The sequence below is a fragment of the Kogia breviceps genome, chromosome X, assembly GCF_026419965.1.
Source record: "Kogia breviceps isolate mKogBre1 chromosome X, mKogBre1 haplotype 1, whole genome shotgun sequence".
Lineage (NCBI taxonomy): Eukaryota > Metazoa > Chordata > Mammalia > Artiodactyla > Physeteridae > Kogia > Kogia breviceps.
Genome location: NC_081330.1, coordinates 95886582 through 95906046, shown reverse-complemented (window position 1 = coordinate 95906046; position 19465 = coordinate 95886582). Strand labels below are relative to the sequence as shown.

The window sequence follows — 19465 nt, the reverse complement described above, 5'->3', positions numbered from 1 at the left end:
CTTTTTCACTTTTCATTCATGTTTAGACTCTGAAAGTAGTTACCTCTACAACTCATTTGCCACTAAATCATACGCCAGTTTCTCCTATAGTAGTATGTAACTTTTCATATAGGAATATTTAGTCTTTATTTGAGGGCAGACATTTTTGTGCCCCCCACTTTCCCAATGTATCACACACAGAACAGACACTATAAATACTTCCAAAATGAACAAACTGAGCCAGCTCCTAGAGCTTCCCACAGTAGCCTGTCACACTGCATCAGATGAAAGGTATCACGCAGATATGGCACACAGAAGCACAGCCCAGGTTCTACCTAACGTAGAACATTTTTCCCTTTTAATTCCAGTCATGAAAAGATAGGCAAGGCAGAAAGAGAGAAAAGCTCAAAGAAGAAAAGTTAAGTATTTATAAGCAAAATCACTTCATATTAAGAAAGTCTGAGTTTTATTTAGCATTTTATCTGAGGCGCTGAGAGTAAAGGAAGAAAATGAAGATCAATTCCACATTCAATTTTAAGGAGTCTTACAAAAATGAAAGCACACAGACTGTAGCAATCTTGAAAGTATGAAATGCCTTATGTTTACAATACACAAAAAATACTATAGAGACTTCCTATCAAAAGGAGATAGTCTGAGTATCTGCAAAGTCTTTCCAATCTGAAGATTCCAACACATGTTGTTCTGCTGTTTTTCCCAATTCCAACGTAGAACTCTGGACAAAACAAACAATACAAAAAGCTTTTCTAGGCCAAGGACCCTCTGAGGGAGTGTGATATCAGCCCTGAGAAACAAGTCAACTGGCCTAGTGTTGGGACCAACATAAAATGCTACTTAAAAAGCTGAAAGCCTCAGCATTTACATCTCAAGACTAGATCAAAGAGATGATTCTCTTTAAACTACAAGTTCATGATTATATAGAAAATCACTGTTCTTCAGACAATAATTCATACTATACTATTAAGTATTTTAAGGTGATTTTTACCTCTTTGTAAAGAATGGGTCTCAAAAATAATTAGGATTTTTTAAAATGAAAAACAAGGTTCACTCAAAGTTAATAAAACGAATCAGTGACCCAACTGTATGTACCCTCAAAATAATTAATTCTACCCAGGCTGCCAAGATAAACAAAGGAATTTAAAAATTAGAAGCTTATATACAAGAAGATATTTTTACAACTACAAACATCAAAAAAAAAGAAAAAGAGCTTTAGACATGTAGTATTTCCCTAGAAGAGCATTTCCCTAGAAGAGCATTTACTACAGTTATTACATAATAAGCAAAGTAAGAACTGCAAGAAAAACCCTAAAAATTGGTACTAAATTTGTTAATATCCTTAATAATTCTATTATTGGTAAATCCTTCCATAAAAGGGCATTATAGTTCTTCAGTTTATTGCAAACATATCCTTAAAAAAAAGTCAGCCCTACTGTTGAAGCTATAATACAAATTTTTAAATTATTGGCACTATACCAAAAAGCACAATGGAGAACATCTTATTTAAATAAAATGAGGATGATACCTCACTGGGGAATAGAGCCAACAGATTTTTTTCTCTCTCCATATCTACATCCAACGGTGGTGTTTTATAGGCAAATTTTAAACAAATGCAAGGTTTTAAAAAATAATGAAAGCCATGTTTTGCTCAGGAATACTATTATACACAGACCATATAGATTGTTTTATAGCAGATACCAGTCTGCCAAATTTCAGATGGCAAAATGCTAAGCAGTGAGTTTGGTACTGTCCAGCTAGTTGTTCCTTGTCATCCTGGAGAATCTGTCAATGGCTAATGCTGAGACCATCTTGTCACCACCATTTCTCTTCTCAGAGGTCACTCCACTGTGATAGAACATTCATATCCTTAAGATGCAAGGCCTAGCAAAAAGCCTCCCACAAATCCACTGGATATCACAATGTTCTGTTTGACAAATTCTGTTGCCTGAAACAAAGTTTAAAGAAAAATACTCTGAATTGTGCTACAACATGGATGAATCTTGAAAACATTACACTAAGTGAAATAAGACGGACAAAAAAAGGACAATGTTGTTATAATTTCCACTTATATGAATAGTCAAATTCATCAAGACAGAAAGTAGAACAGAGGTTACCAAGGGCTGGGGAGAGGGGTTGATTGTGGGAGTTACTGCTTAATGGTTAGAGTTTCTATTTGGGATGATGAAAAAGTTCTGGAAATGGATAGTGGTAATGGTTACACAAAAGTGTGAATGTACTTAATGCCAGTGAATTGTGCATTTAAAAATAGTTAAAATGGTAAATTTTATGTTATGTATATTTTGCCACAATAAGAAAAAGAAAAGATATAAATTCTTAAAAATACTCTTTTTTTTTTTTTTTTTTTTTTTTTTTTTTTTGCGGTATGCGGGCCTCTCACTGTTGTGGCCTCTCCCGCTGCGGGGCACAGGCCCCGGACGCACAGGCCCAGCGGCCATGGCTCACGGGCCCAGCCGCCCCGCGGCATGTGGGATCCTCCCGGACCAGGGCACGAACCCGCGTCTCCCGCATCGGCAGGTGGACTCCCAACCACCGCGCCACCAGGGAAGCCCAAAAATACTCTTAATTATTAAATCCAGAGCTAAGTATCATTTTCAGATGTTTTCCTCAATTCAGTAAATATTCAGCAAAAATTCTTGTGTACCTACTATTGCAGGTGCCAACAACCAGGCAAGATGCCAGGGCTGTCCGTTACAAACTGAAGGAGCCTAGAGCCCCCAGCCAGGCCCAGTAAACTTCCTGCTTCCGAGATAACAGGGATATGGACAGCAAAATTCTCACAGGTAAAAAGAAATCTCCCTATAGGGCTGGCATAAATGGTCCATTCAGCAAGTTATTAACATAGATGATTTAATAAATTCCCACAGCATGCACAATGATATTTATTAAGTCAGTTCATTTAGCCAGTAGGAAAAAATGCACAGGATCAAAAAAATAACACCTTGATAAAATGTTTAACCCAAATAAAATCATGAAGAAGCAATCAGACAAAGCCAGACTGTAAGATACTCTGCCTAGATGTTTCAAAAATGTGTCATGAAAGACAGAAAAACAAAAACAAAAAAACAGATGAAGGGACCATCTAAGATTAAAGGAGACTTCAGAGACATGACAACCAAATGCAATATGTAATTCTTAATCGGAGGGGAAAAGATGTAAAAGATATTTTGTGGAAAAATTATAATATGAACTATATATTAGGAAATATTATTGTATCATGTTAAGTTTGGGGGGATTAATAAGGGTAATGGCAATAGTATAGGAGAATATCTGTACTCTTGGGACATATGTGCTGAAGTATTTAAGAATAAAAAGACATGATGTCTTAAACAGTTCAGGAAAAAACAAAAAAAAGGGTAAATCTCTCTCTCACACACACACACACCAGCAAATGTGAAATGTGAACAATTTGATGAATAGGTGAAGGGTATTTGGGTATTCACTGTTTTTGTCTTTCAACTTTTCAACCCATCTGAAATTTTTCAAAATAAAAGTTGGGGGAAGTAAAAGGACAGAATTAAAATAAAGGCAAAGGAGCATTCAATTCAATTCTGAACAGAATATAAGAAGAAAATAGGCAAAATTCACATTAAAACATGAATAAAACTAATATATATATTAATAAAATAAATATATACATTTTCAAACTATTCCACTTCAAAAAAAAATAGGTAGTTTTAGTTAACAACTAAAAAAAATGAGTGATTTAAATGGTGGCTTGATCCCAAACTTTACTTAACACTCTAGATATGACCAGAAACACCACTTTTTTTTTTAAAGAAGATAATCTCTAGTCACATTTTCTACTGAGATTCATTAAAAAAAAAAAAAAGGAGCCAAAAATGTATATTGTCTTACTTCTTCTATTATATTGTTGATTTCAGGTGCTGCCTTATTTGCTCGTTTCTTAATCTGTCTTTTTGCTTTGTTTACATCTTTTTCAACTCTCTTCCAGTCGATCTGCACATAGCCACTGTGACTGGCAATCTGCAAAAATGTGATAAAAATGGTTAATTCTAAACCAACTAGGTTGCTAATATGATACATGAACATTTAGATTTCAAGAAATGTATGAAGCTTATGGGTAAGAAATCACAATTTATCCACTAATTTATTCATTAACAGACAGTGAGTGCCTATTCTGTGCCAAGCACTGTTCTAGGTCTCCAAGCTGTGGCCAAGAACAAGGGAGACATAGGTCCCCACCCTCAGAGAGCTTATGGTCCATTAGGGAAAACAGACTTAAGCATAAATAATTACTTAGATGTGATGAACACTATGTTAAAAGAAATATAGTACTTAATGGGAAAAGATTCCAAAAATTGTATTATAACTATTCTATAATTCTATCATAATTTTTGGAATTTGAGAATTAGCTAAAAAGGCAGAGACTATTGAAATTATATAGCTAATAAAAAAGTACCTTTAATTAAAGAGATGTTTAATTATAAGAGATCAGTAGCCAATCAGTTACTAGGTCACTAAAATAGCTTGATAAAGGCTCTTCACTAACTCTGACTCTTTAGTCAAATTAAGAATACTTTCTGGTAATTGCTTTTTTTTTTTTTTTTTTTTTTTTTTTTTTTTTTTTTTTTTTGCGGTACGCGGGCCTTTCACTGTTGTGGCCCCTCCCGTTGCGGGGCACAGGCTCCGGACGCGCAGGCTCAGCGGCCATGGCTCACGGGCCCAGCCGCTCCACGGCATGTGGGATCTTCCCGGACCGGGGCACGAACCGGTGTCCCCTGCATCGGCAGGCGGACTCTCAACCACTGTGCCACCAGGGAAGCCCTGGTAATTGCTTTTGAAAGTGAAATATAAAAGAAAATATGCTCTAAACAACCTTCATGCCATAAATCCTTTTAATAAAACTACAGCTAAATGCCTACTAACCCTAAGAAAAACTCTCATATGGTGCTACTGAGACACTGCAAAATCTGAGCAGGAACAACAGTGTGTGTGTTAAGTCAGTAAAGGTAGCCCCTCTGAATAGCAGAATCAACATATAAAGAATCACATGAGTAGTAAACAATTGAGCCTTGTACACCATTATAAATCACTTCTACCAAGCTTATGCTTTCTTTGTAATCTTTTAATACATCACTTTAAGTATGAACCACACATAAAATACTTCAAAAAATAAAAATATCTGATTTTATATAAATAGGCTGGGAATCTTAGGTTCCATTTTCACTGTGAATGACTCCATAGAAGAGTCTATTTATCGGCATTTATCCCTATATTTACTCACCTTCTATCACTTCTAACTCTAGCCTCAGCAAAACAGAGTGGTAATGAAACCAAATGGCAAGTGAAAGCTTTTCCTGGCAATACATGACATGGCAATTTGGGTCACAGACATGGAGGGGATGATGAACCTTAAGGTCCCTCCCATAGACAGAGACTATAAACCCTGGCTAAAACACAAGGGCTCCAGAATTAACAAAAGGAAGCAGATTTTGAAGAGGAGTTGAAACTTGTAGGAAGACACCAATGTAAGGTAAGTTGCCCATTTTATTGGCTTAATCCTGAGGATAAGATGCAGTTGCAGGGTGGCTAAAAGTTCAATAGAAAACATGCCACCTTTCTGGCCTGAAGAACCAGAGGGCAGAGCCCAGGACAATAGAAGCTACCAGAAAGGACACAACTAGAGAAGGGGAGCCCCAAATTCTATGTGTAAACTCTACCCAAGTTCTGAACCACACATTCATGGAGCATAACGAAGCACTCTGGCTAAGGCTTAAAAAAAAAATAAACTGAGATATGAGCCACTATCCACCACAGGTGAAATGGAGTTTGCAATTTGAGTCTAACCAAGTTAACTGCCTACTAAAATCAAAACATTAACAAACTTCAGAGGAATAAAACAGAATCCAGATTCTCCAAGACGTAACATTCCTAATGCCCAGGGATAAAATACAAAGTTATGTGATATGATAAAGCAAGAAAATGTGGCCTAGTCGCAAAAGAAAATCAACAGATGCCAACTCTGAGATGACCCAGATATTGAAATTTACAGGACTTTAAAGCAGTACTCTAACTATGCTCAATGAGGTAAAGGAAACTACAGTTGTAATCAATGAAAAGATAAGAAATCTCATCAGAGATATAGAAAATATAAAAAGAATCAAATGAAAATTCTAGAATTGGAAAATACAGTATCTGAAATAAATTCACTGGATAGCCTTAACAGCAGAAGGTAGATGAGAGAGAGTCAGTGAACCTAAAGGTAGATCACTAGAAATTACACATATGAAAAAAAAGACTGAAAAACTAGATGAACAAAACCTCAGAACATTATCAAAGAGCCCAACATGCATCAATCAGAGTCATGTTCAGAAGAAGAAAGGAGAAAATATTTAAAGAAATAATGGCCAAAACCTTCCTGAACATAGTTAAAGACATTACTTTACAGATTCCAGAGCTCAGTGAACTCCAGGTAATGATCTAATACAATTATGAAATAACAATACTCAGATGATGTGGGGGTTGGGGCACACAGAAGTTCAATACGTCATAGCTAAATTCCCATACTCCATAACGGGAAGCCAACAGTTAATACCTCAAAATGAAAGAGAAAGAAATGTCCAATTCACTTGTTTAGGAGAAAGGAAATAAATACCTTAAGAATCAGCTAATAGTTCAAACTGGTTACCTGAAGGGAGGGAAAAATGGGGAGGTAGTGAGGGAGGCAAAGAACTACCCTAATCTGTAATAAGCATTATACATGTACTTGACCCTCTGAATTATGGGCATGTACAACTCAAAAAAAATAAAAAATAAATTTAAAAGATTTATATACCACTGTCTGTTTTAAGATGGCAGTGTGGTAAATATCTACTGGAAAACACCTGAGTTACTAGAAAAGCTTTAAGTTGTCAGCAAACTAATATTTATCTTTAATAAAAATATGGAAGCGAGAGTAAATAATAGGTAATTAGCCTAAAAGCCATTTGTTTCTTTTTTCTTCTTTGTTTCCTTCTACTGAGTTTTCAAGGTAAGTTATATTTGTGGGAAAAATTGGTTTGATGCTGACAGGTCTCATGCTCTTATAATCAGTGACTTCAAACAATATGTGGACTAGACACGAAGTAGAAGGTGGCAACAGCAAAACGTGGGTTTGAAGGGTACATATCAAGTGGACTGAAACGGACTTCTGAAGAACTGACATGCAGAGTACACTGAAATGTATAATTCTCTCTATCTGTGAACATTTTAGGGAACTCTGCTCTGGTCCAGTACCCTTTACATTAAAATGTGTAATTCTCTCTATCTGTGAACATTTTAGAGAACTCTGCTTTGGTCCAGGACCCTTTTCCACTAAACATAAATGACAACTGAGTTTTCAAAACAGCTAGAGAATTCAATATCTTGATTCTTGATAACTATATAAATATCTTAATTCTTGGTTCTATATAAACCCAAGTCAAAAATCAGCTTAAATAAAATTCTCCTTTGTACAAATACTGGCATATTCATCCAAAGGACTAAATTTAGATATGAACCATATTCCTTTTTACCTCTTACCACAAGTCATAAGCAATTACCCCTAATAATATCACCAACAGAAAAAAAAAAAAAAATATATATATATATATTTAAACTGCTTAGTAAACTACTTAAAATCTGTGCTTAACACGCATGAATCCAGTCCCTTTGTACTTCAGGCAATGACACTGGTTATTACATGATCCACGGCTTAGGTGCTGAACTCAGATTTTGGTTGCTATGACCATCAATCATTTTTTAAAATATGTGCCAAACAGACATGAATGCCAGATAATATCCTGATAAACATCCTCTTAACAGCAAAGCTTTTTTTTTTTTTTTTGTGGTACGTGGGCCTCTCACTGTTGTGGCCTCTCCCATTGCGGAGCACAGGCTCCGGATGCACAGGCTCAGCGGCCATGGCTCACGGGCCTATCCACTCCACGGCATGTGGGATCCTCCCGGACCGGGGCACGAACCCGCGTCCCCTGCATCGGCAGGCGGACTCTCAACCACTGTGCCACCAGGGAAGCCCCAGCAAAGCAGTTTTGAACCTTATACTTAGAGGAACATGAACAAGACTAAAATTTCAAATCCACTTGTCTCAAAAATAGGATTATGAATGATTTTTTAAACCCAATTTTCCACTTTCTATATTACTGTGGTTCCCTAGTTTTAAAAACCATGTTAGAAATTGCTAACAGCCATTTTCCCCTGGGAAGGAAAACTGGCTAGGAAACAGGAAAGGGACTTCTTGAATTTTATATATTGTGTATGAAAGTGTGTGTGAAATTTTTTTTGAATTTTTGAATTTTATTTAATTTATTTTTTTATACAGCAGGTTCTTGAAAGTGTGTGTGAATTTTAAATATATGTTTTAAATGGTCAGCATGAACAGGTTATGCTATTGATGAAATGTTTATTTTTCTAGGGAGATGCTTCAAGGAATATTTAGGTAAATAATAACAATAAATGAGATACCTCAAATTTTAACAGTTGTGTTTTTAATAGCTGGAATCAAACTATGCTTAAAAAACTTCAGAAGTATTTAAATTGATGCTTTTCATGACAGATGCCAGCTTTCAAAACTCATTTTAGTTTTTCCATAAACTGATGCCTAAAAGAGAAATTCCATCTTCTATTAAAATGGACAGGAGTGAAATGACTAAACTTGACCTTCTCAGTTCCTAAGGGCTACATATGTAAGCAGAGGCAAGGACCAAAAGCTCTGACATACCTGAAGGAGAAGAAAGCCACCACCTACTGCAGTTGCTGCAAGTTTTCCAACTTTCTGGAACAAAAATCCCGCACACCTTTAATGGAAGAAATGACAAAGGATGAGAACAATCAATGATGTACTAAACTCTCTCCCTTCTACTTTTCATTGCTTTCCTAATAAAATCTTAATGTCTTCCCAGTTCTTTTGATCATGTCCCTTACCCACTCAGAAACCCACAATGTTTCTGTTATATAGAAACAGAGTCATATAGACAGTCAAAAGTGCATAATCTAAATTGTTTGAGATGTGCTTCAAAATAAGGGATGGAGAGAAGAAGAGGGGAACTTACAGGAAAAAGACTGGCTACTGAAACTGAATGTTGCTGAGTACTCAGGGGTTCATTATACTCTCCCTTCTACACTTGTATTAAGTTGAAATTCCTCATAATAAAAGTGCTTAATTTTTTGGTTTTTTTTTTTTTTAATACACTCAAGATGTTCCACACACCTGGCCGACTCTCACTCTACCCAAACCTTCTGCTCCAACCCAATCAGTTTCCAAATATGTCACCACTGTTGCTCAAGCTATTAACCTCCCTGTTTCTAGGGGTTTCTACCTAGCTCTACCTATCTAAAACTTTCCTACTCTTTAAGGTCCAGCTGGAGTTCCACCTTCACGACTATACTTCAGCCCACATTTCTCATGGCTTCCTTATCTATTTCTATCTCAATATTAAACCTGTTTTGTCTCATCTATCCTGTAAGGATGTCAACCCATACTTCTTTTTTGATTCTCTCCTTCAGTGAGCTCATTATTCCCTTAAGTATTCCAGGCCCAGTGTGCAAAAGAATCTCAGATTTCCAACTCCAGCCTTCTCTACTGGGTCGAATAGTGTCATCCCCAAAATCCATGTCCTTCCTAGAACCTCAGAATGTGACCTTATTTGGAATAAGGTAATTGTAGATGTAGTTAGTTCAGATGAGGCTATACTGGAGTCGGGTGGGCCCCAAATCCAATATGTCATAGAGACACACAGAGGGAAGACAGCCATGTGACGACAGAGGCAGAATTGGAGTGATATGTCTACAAGTCAAGGAATGCCAGGGATTGCTGGCAACCACCAGAAGATAGGAGAGAAGCATGGAACAAATTCTCCCTGAGCCTCCAGGAAGGAACCAACCCTGTTGACACCTTTCAAATTTCTAGCCTCCAGACCTGTGAGAGAATAAGTTTCTCTCATTTTAAGCTACCTAGTTGTGGTACTTTGTTACAACAGCCTTAGGAAACTAATACACCTTCATAAATGGAAAATTTACATTTCCAATTAAATGATGAGCTTCTCTTGCCACCCAGAACCACATATTCAAAATGTCCCAAAGCAAACATCATCTTTCCAACCAAATCAGCTGTTGCTAAGGTCCCAATTTGTAAGTGACTACACCATTCTCTAGGCTTGTTACCTCATCCTCATCTCGGGCTGCCTTCTTCATTGCCTTTGGGGTCCAACTGATGGCCAATTCTATATACTCGAGTATTGCCAAAACATCATTTGACTGTCTTCTTTCCATCCTCAAGGGCATCACTACCTTGCTTCCAGACCACACTAAGGACACTCTAGCTAATCTTCACACCTCCCATCTCGCCTAGCAGCCACCCATCCTGCTATCAGTTTTAATTTCTTATTATGATCAAGAACCTATAGCTGGGCTTCCCTGGTGGCACAGTGGTTGAGAGTCGGACACGGGTTTGTATCCCGGTCTGGGAAGATCCCACATGCCGTGGAGCAGCTAGGCCCATGAGCCATGGCCGCTGAGCCTGCACGTCCGGAGCCTGTGCTCCGCAACGGGAGAGGCCACAACAGTGAGAGGCCCACGTTCCGCAAAAAAAAAAAAAAAAGGAACCTATAGCTACCTACAGCTAAATATAATCTCCTCAGCTTCCCATTCATGTCCTGAATTGGTCTGACTTATTAACTGTTTAAGTTAACATCTATTAACCATTCCTCCTTAATGTATGCCACAACAGTACATCAGTTTCATACCCTAAGAAAATTGCAAAAATTTATTACACTGAATCAAAAGTCATTGCAACAAATCACCTGTATAATATTAGAGTCCTATTACACAGCTCCTGGACTGACACCTGGCTACAGTTCAAACATATGTGTTCCTCAGTAGGGGAGACAGCAACAAAGACTCAGAAAAGGGAACAGAGGAGGCAAGCAGCAGCCAGGTCTTAACAATATCCTGGGGAATGTGCTCCACAAGCATGTCTATCCTTTGCTTGATGGCATGACCCACTAAAATGAGTCTACTAACTTCCCCTCTTCTGTCTCTAGGCTTTCCAAGCAAACTTCTGCCAATTATTGGGCTTCTCACCAAGCTTAGCGTACAAGGAGAAAACACACAACAATTTAATTCTATTGCTCAATTATTTTTTAGTCTCTTTTAAGGTGGGGCTTTAGGCCTTGACTCACATTAACCCATCACCCATGGAACCAAATTGTGACCTTATTTAAGCAGAAGGCCAGGCCCTAATTGTGGGCATCAAGGTACCCGGCCTGTGAAAAATCATGTGAATAACCAGGGCTCTTACCAGGCATCTCTCTAACTGCAGGCTTTTTTTCCTAAGCAGCACTAATAAGTACACATCATGAATAAATACTGCACCTCTTTGTCACAGAATCTTCACAGTGTTTCTACAATAAAATGGCATTTATTTTAAAAGGGCATAAAAGAGTGCACCATTGTTCCAAGGTGCAAGTAAAACACAAATCAAAAAAATCATTTTATACTCACTGAGTTTAAATATGTAAATATTTAAATTAATGTAAGATGAATTTAACTTAGAATCTAAGAAATAAATGATTACTCACAAGTTAAGCACGTACACTAACTTCAGAAATTCTCTAGGGTCATGAACATTTTCAAAATAAAGGGTCAAACTTGTTTCTGACCCTTGTTATTTGGCTAATCTTTTAGTCTAAGAATAACAGAATTATATCTACAGTAGCAATTATATAATCATGTGATCTGAAATGTTAACTGGTTAGGTTAATGCTTATTAACCTCTCCCCCTTAATGTACTCCACAGTATTATTACTGAGTAAGCAATCAGTCCTTTAATTCCAACCAAGACCCAATCTACAACTCTTCTTCAAAGCATTATCATAATCCAAATTAGAATCATCTGTATCATAATCAGTACTTTTTACTGAGAATTTTACACTGCTCTCCACAGGGCTGATAATCCCGGAGACCAGTTTTACTGTGGGAATTCTCACAGGGTTTTCCAGTTGTTAGCACTGAACAAGTAAAAATTACTTACATATAATTAACTCTTCTATATTTTTCCCTCCTTACCCACTGTCACTGAATCAGATTCACTATATCTGTGAAATCTGAGATGGGCGAAAATATACAAAGAATCAAAGGAAGGGTGAGGAGGGAAGAGTGGAGGGTGGAGGAGGATGATCACCAAAACCCAAAAGTCTCTGAGTGTTGATTACACTAATCATAACCACAGAGAAAAGCCTCAAGGTACAGCTCTTCTGGGATTAACAGTGTAAAGCCACTGACTGAGCACGTAATTGGCCCAGATACAAAAGGGCAGCAGTCAGGCTCCCAGTGAAATTTAACAAAAAAAGATGTTTTTCTCACCAGCCACTCACTCCACCCATTACAATCTGGGTGGCTACTGAGTATTTTTCTACCATAGGTCCGGAACTGTGGCCAAACACTCGATTCCACCAGTGGTGTCTTCTTGCATACTCAGTTAAATCCAACACTTCGTAAGAGTCATCATCACTTTCATATTCTTCAAAGCAAAAAATGAAAGCAACAAATTTACAGTCAACCGTCAAGTTAAAAATGCCCTGTACATTTTCATCTGTTACAACTCATTGTTACATTTGGCATACACCTTAAAACGCCCAGATGGAAACAAAGTTTCTTAAACCCAATCCCTGAGACTAGGGCCTTGAGAGGCCGCGCATCTCCTTTTCAAAGGCCCAGAGACCGGTCTGGGTGCCGGGGCAACGTCAGTTACGCAGCAGAGGGGTCACCCCCGCACCCCAAATCTCAGTAGGGACAGGTCAGAGTTTCACAGCAGGGTCTCCCCCCAATCTCAGCGGGTCAGTTCAAAGTTTCACAGCATGAAAGGTCACCCCAAATCTCAGGTTCAGGGTCAGTGCAGGGTCCGTTTTCATCAGTGGAAGAAAGAAGGGGGGTCCTCCACTGACGGAACCGGTTAGAGGCCCGACAAGAAGAAATGATTTCAAAACCAAGACTTAAAAAAAAACAACAACCAGAAAACGTTAGAAGACGGACAGGACAGTCCGGAGGTTAGGTAAGGCAGGAGGTGGGGCTGTGTTGAGGGCGAGGCTCCGAGAGGGGAGAGCAAGTCTAGTCCGAAGTGGGTGCTCAAAGGGTTGCCTCAAGCAAACAGAGCCCCCAGGAACCCTGGGACAGGGGTAGGAAGACGCACTCCCGAGCCAAGGTCGAGAGCTGTGAGCTATCTCTAAGATACTACTTCGGGCCCCGGCCGCTCACCTTGGGGAGGGGCGTTCCGGGTCGCCATGATACCGCCGGCGGCCTGTATTGAAGGTGGTCCCAACCCGCCCGCCTCTCCCCGCTACTTTAAGAACCGCTCTAGGCCCAGGTGGAAGTCTATGGTCTCTTTTTTCCTTCTCCTCCTCCTTTTCCTCCAGGCGCGTAGTCCTGTCCCCGCCCCCTCCTCTAAGTGGAGGGCCTTCCGCGCAAGCGCAGGGCACAGACAGGCTGGATACCAGCCCGCGAGGGTTTGTGGGAATTGTAGTCCGTTGCCCTCCGCAAGCCTGGTTTCCCACCCCTCCCCCTCTAGAATTTCCAGAACCTGAATTTTGGTTATTTTGTTTTAAAGAGTCTCAGGGCTGGAGGGGAGGGGGCGTCACTTGGTGGTTAAATCGAAAACCCGCTTGCTATTTGTAACACTATACCAGAAAGAGGCTTTTAAAAAGAGATAAGAGAAACCCTGTTTCAAACCACACTTTTCAAGCAGTCAAGGGCTCAACTAACGGATGGAAAATTTTTCTAACGCGCTGCAGCTGGGAACTGGAACGTTTTCATCCTCTCCTTCTCCACGCGTTTCCTGCCAGGAACCCGAGGAGGAAGAGGGAGGCCTAAGAACTGACGTGACACGAGTTATTCAAGAGGACATAATTTTTAAGCATCATTTTTATTATTTAAGTCTGACAGGAACAAGGGCGTGTTCTTCACCCAGAAGCCCCACGAGATTCTGTTGAATGAAAAACCGTGTTGATTGCCAAGCAGCTAGCTCAGGTTCACGTAAACCAGCCCCCAAACTTGTTTTGAACTTGCATTGCACCCGCATTCGCTGTACAGTTAAAACAGCCCTATCAGTATTCCTATTCCGAGAATACGGAGATGAAGAAAAAGCAAGAAATTCTGGTAGAGGTTGTATTATTTAAAATACTGACTTACATAATTGCACTTGGCTTTTCAAGTCCTGGTGCTCTAAATGCAAGGATTGATTCAAGTTCCTCACCCTGTGCCCCCCCACCACCAAATACAATTCTAAGACTGGCTGGAGATGTTAGTCTTCAATTTGCGTAAGATTACACGTTTCGGAAACAAAATAACTTCAAGGGACATAACTTCAGAGATCTTCACTGAAATATTTTTTCCAAGAGTTAACAGGTTTGAGTTCATACACTTCTTCCTCCCCATTGCCTACCCACTCCTAATGAAGTGCTAAAGAATAAGAAAAACAGCAAATGATGGGCCACTGAAACAGATAAAAAGAAAAGAGAAATGAAAAATACAAACTGAAAGAGCAAAATTACAAATTGGAAGAGGGTTGACTGGGCCAATGACATCCAAATGACACTTTCACATACTTCTAGCAATATCTGCCAACTACAAAAAGAAGCCACTTTCCTGTCATGGAAATGGTATTTAGAATCAAATGATTATGGAGAAATGGGGAGAAAATGTAAACAGTGCTCTTAAGATGCCAAAGAATAGACCTTTGTATCCAAAATGCATCCAAAACATGTCCAAAAATGAATTAAAAGGCAATCATTTCTCTAAAGGACTTAAGGGCTGAGAAGGAACTTTTTAATGCTCTTCCCTTTTTTCTTGCGGTTATATGCCCTTGCCATTACCTCAAGGAGTTGGTTGTATAATATACTTTTCTAGTGTGAGTTTTTTTCTTTCCCAGTATTGAAAAAGCTGTCATTTTGTTGGCTCAATGACGAGTGGTTTAATGTGTAAATCGTGTACACAGGCTTTAAAAGGTGCTTTGATCCTCCTGAGTGGTTCAAGGTAGGTGATTTTTTTTTTTTAATTCCCACTTTGAATAGTGGGGTTTTTTTTTGTTTTTTGTTTTCTGGTTTTTTCAGTTAGCAGTAATAAACATTTTCATTGTGAACACTGATACCTTAACACTGGTACCAACTGTACCAAAACATAATTCATGTAGCCTCCATCTTTTCAATGGGTAGTGTTCCAAAAGTTTATGAGTAACTTATTTGAAATAGAAAACATTTTCTATTTACTCCATAATGAAACTGTAGTGAAACTATTCCTTCCTGATCTCCACTTTTCCTCATTGTCTTTGGAAACCTCATTTGTTAAAAACAATTTAGTCAGAATTGAGAAAACAAAAGCAGACAAAAAAACAAACAGAAGAACAATTCAGTCCCTGGGCAATCTAACCTCCCCCATTGGCTACAACTAATCCCAACACAATGGAGCCCACTCACCCCATGTTTGCACACTTAAAATGCTGTAAGTGACCTTTCAAAGTACTGAGGTAATCAATTGCTTATGAGAAAAGTGTGGCAAAGTTGATGCTGCATGAACTACCTTGTTGGAGTGTAAACAGGTAGAAGGTTTAGTAATGTGTATCCACAATTTTAAAGATGCCACTTCAATAATCCCACTAAAGATCAGTGCTGAAAACTATTTAAAGTGTTCTCATGCATAAAGATACTCATTGCAGGATTGTTGTTTTGTTTTGTTTTTCATAATGAAAAGGAATAGAAACAATAGGGAAAATGGAAAGTATCCAACAGTAGATGAATAGTTATGGAAATTATGGAATGTTATGTTTAAAAAGACTGTAATAACAGGAAAGTGATTAAATGAAAAAATTGTTTACCAGATTGTATTTACAGTTTTATTGCAAGTGATTTATTCAATTTCTGCTAAAAAAAAAGCATTAAGACTTGATAAACTGGAATGGATTGTGTTGCAGAACTGGAATGAATTATGTTGCAGACTTGATTCTAGCCTGCTGGCTGTTACTGAACACAAGTTCGTGTGCCCAACGCACAGTGAGGCCAAACAAACCAAAACATAAGAGTCTGGAGCAGAGAAAGGTTTATTGCAGGGCCAAGCAAGAACAGGTGGCTTGTGCTCAAAAACCCCAAACTCCCCAATGGTCTTAGGGGAGAAGTTTTTATAGGCAAAAGTTACCTGAAGTTACCATCCTCCACCTGGGTGGGGGCGTTAGTTCCTGCAGAACTCGAAGGTATTGTTATGTATATTCCTTGAGGAGGAACCAGGACCCTGCCCCAAGTCTGCACTATTGTTTCTTGACAGCTCCTCCCTTGTTTCTACATCCCCTTCCTTCACTAATTAGCCAACTGTTTGAATCTGCCCTTTGGAACTCAGGGAAGGTCAAGGAGGCTGAATGAAGCCTATTTCCTACAAACAAGAAATGGGGGACATGGAAAGGATTTGTACCAGGGAGGGCCCCACAGGGTCCTGCTTGGTTTCAGAACTAAATAGTTTATAAGGTATTGTTACTGAACCAAACTTGGGTCTGCTCACCTGCCTGCAGTAAAGCCAATTGACTGACACCAGGTTGTGGTTGTAACAGGGAAGAACAAAATCTGACTCTGTGTTGGATCTGTTTCTTTTACTTTGACCTTTGCTTTCCATTGCTTTTGTTCTATCTATAGCTATTGGCATAGGTAATGGCCTGCCTCGGGAAACCCTGCCCCCCTGCCTGAATGTTAAACTAAAGTGCCTTTGTTCAGCTCACAGGGAAGCACCCTGACCCTGCCCACCTGTGAAGGGCTGCAGAGAAGAAGAAATGAACACATCCCCTCCCCAAGGCTGGCCAAAACCAGGAGATATTTTGCAAGACTTATGGCCTTTTTACTTTACTTCCTCCCCTCCTCCCCTCTCTGTTCTATAAAAGAAACTAGCATCCAGACACTGATAAGACACTCTAGGACACTAGTCTGCCATCTTGGTCTGCCGGCTTTTGGAATAAAGTCACTACTCTTTGCCTCAACACCTTGTCTCCCGATTTATTGGCCTGTCATGCGGTGAGCAGAGTGAGCTTGGACTTGGTAACACGGTGAAGGAAAGTGCAGCATTTATTGTAAGGTGCCATACAAGTAGTCCAAGACAGCTAATGCTCAAAAAGCCCAAACTCCCCAATGGGTCTCAGCAAAGCATTTTTAAAGGCAAGGTGAGGGAGGAGGAGTCCCAGGGTAAGTGATCAGCTCGTGCACAATTCTCTGATTGGTTGATGGTGAGGTAACAGGGGTTAACATTATCAATCCTTAGGCACCAGTAGGTCTGGGGACTACATGCTCATGGTCATCAAGTAGTTAATTTATTCCATTTGGTGGGGGTTTTTGCATCTTTAAAACAACTCCAGAAATGTGCAGCAGATACTATTATCTAGGTACTTCAGACAGGAGCTAAAGCAGAGGATATGGGGGAGGGGTCTGTCCTGGGAAGACACCATAGGGACCTGCTTGGTCACAGTAGTGATAAAAGAGTACTGATTAGAAAAATAAGCAAAGATAAACAGGAAAATGCTAAAAGGAAGAGCAATGAGAGAGGACTAGCCTGACCACACATGAAAATGTAATTTTTTTAAAGTTACTAGTTAAAACAGTGTGATACTGGTATATGAGCAGACAGACACACTAAGAGACTGAAATAGAATGTCCAGAAATAAATACAATACATACAGGGAATTCCCTGGCAGTCCAGTGGTTAAGACTTGGCACTTTCACTGCCAGGGCCCGGGTGCAATCCCTGGTCAGGGAACTAAGATCCTGCAAGCTGCGTGGCATGGCCAAAATAAACCACCCCCAAACAAAAACAATATATACCAGAATTGAGTATACAATAAAGGTGGAATCTCAAGTAGTCAGGTAAATATGAACTTTATTTTAAAAACTGCTGTTGGAACAACTAAGGCTGATATCTGACATCTAGAAAAACATACAGCTAAATCCATACCTTACAACATGTACCTAGATGAACTCCAAATGGCTCAAATACCTAGATGTAGAAATTAAAATAATAAAACTAATTGAAGAAAACTGGGCAAATTCCTTTATAACTTTGCAGCAGGGATGACCTTTTATAAATGACTCAAAATTTGATAAATTTGACTATGTAAAAGTTAAAACTTAAGCATAGGGACTTCCCTGGTGGCGCAGTGGTTGAGAGTCTACCTGCCGATGCAGGTGACATGGGTTCATGCCCTGGTCCAGGAAGATTCCCACATGCTGCGGAGCGGCTAGGCCCATGAGCCATGGCCGCTGAGCCTGCGTGTCCGGAGCCTGTGCTCCACAACGGGAGAGGCCACAGCAGTGAAGCCCGTGTACCACAAAAAAAACCAATAAAACTTAAGCATAAAAAATAAGCAAAATCAAAAGACAAATTACAAACAGAATAATGTTTGCAATTCTTATCAAAGGCAAAAGACTAACCTCCCTAATATATAAAAGCTCCTTTAAAAGGGAATTTATAAAAGACCAGCCACACCAATAGAACAGCAACAGACACATACACAATTCACAGACAAAAGAAATACAAATGGCCCTAAAACACACAAAATACTCTCAACAACAATTATAATAATTGGACAGTATAATTCTCACTTAACAGATTAATTAAAATTCATAAGTATTACAACAGACTTGATATGTTCATGTGATGCATTCACTTGTGTGTGTATAAACTTATTCACTGTAGCACTGTCTGAAATAGCAAAAGACTTAAAACAACCCATGTGTCCAGCCTTATTGGACTGCTTAATAATCCATAGTATATCTGCACAACAACAGCTGTAGTAAATAAGTAAATAAAAAAATAAGAACAAAGAATTTATCTATGTCCTGATTTGGAAAGTTCCCTAAGATATATTATTAAAAGTAAAACAGCAAGATGCAGAAAAATGTGCTACCTTTTTTTTAAAAAAACAGCTTTGTTGAGATATAATTCATATATCATATAATTTACCCATTTAAAGTGTACAATTCAGTGTCTTTTAGTATATTACATTATTAATTTTTTTAATTGTAGTAAATATATACATATATAATTAAAATTTCCATTTACCCATCTTAAGAATATAATTCAATGGCATTAATTACATTCACAAGGTTGTACAACCATCACCACTATGTTTTTTTTTAACATCTTTATTGGAGTATATATAATTGCTTTACAATGTTGTGTTAGTTTCTGCTGTATAACAAAGTGAATCAGCTATACATATACATATATCCCCATATCCCCTCCCTCTTGTGCCTCCCTCCCACCCCTCTAGGTGGTCACAAAGCACTGAGCTGATCTCCTTGTGCTATGTGGCTGCTTCCCACTAGATATATATTTTACATTTGGTAGTGTATATATGTCAGTGCTACTCTCTCACTTCGTCCCAGCTTACCATTCCCCCTCCCTGTGTCCTCAAGTCCATTGTCTACTTCTG

The 19465-nt window shown here is 38.8% G+C and overlaps 1 protein-coding gene across 1 annotated transcript; it reads right to left on the bottom strand.

Moving 5' to 3' along the window:
* Positions 1 to 426: 426 nt before the first annotated feature.
* On the bottom strand, positions 427 to 13474 carry FUNDC1 (FUN14 domain containing 1). Its single transcript, XM_059050527.2, has 5 exons — positions 13267 to 13474; positions 12376 to 12532; positions 8735 to 8810; positions 3871 to 3999; positions 427 to 1939 (listed from the first exon to the last, which is right to left on the bottom strand). Exons 1-5 carry the CDS (start codon positions 13292 to 13294, stop codon positions 1862 to 1864), a joined length of 468 nt encoding a protein of 155 aa, XP_058906510.1. The 5' UTR covers positions 13295 to 13474; the 3' UTR covers positions 427 to 1861.
* Between the last annotated feature and the right edge of the window lie 5991 nt (positions 13475 to 19465).

Bases quoted from the DNA above. Each gene is read 5' to 3' on its own strand.
- FUNDC1 (XM_059050527.2), bottom strand. From the start codon at position 13,294: ATGGCGACCCGGAACGCCCCTCCCCAAG. The intron at 8,811-12,375 runs GTGAGAAAAACA...CTTCCATTAAAG, and splicing joins ATGGGTGGAGTGAGTGGCTG to GTGTGCGGGATTTTTGTTCC. The intron at 1,940-3,870 runs GTAAGACAATAT...ACTTTGTTTCAG, and splicing joins TCAACAATATAATAGAAGAA to GCAACAGAATTTGTCAAACA.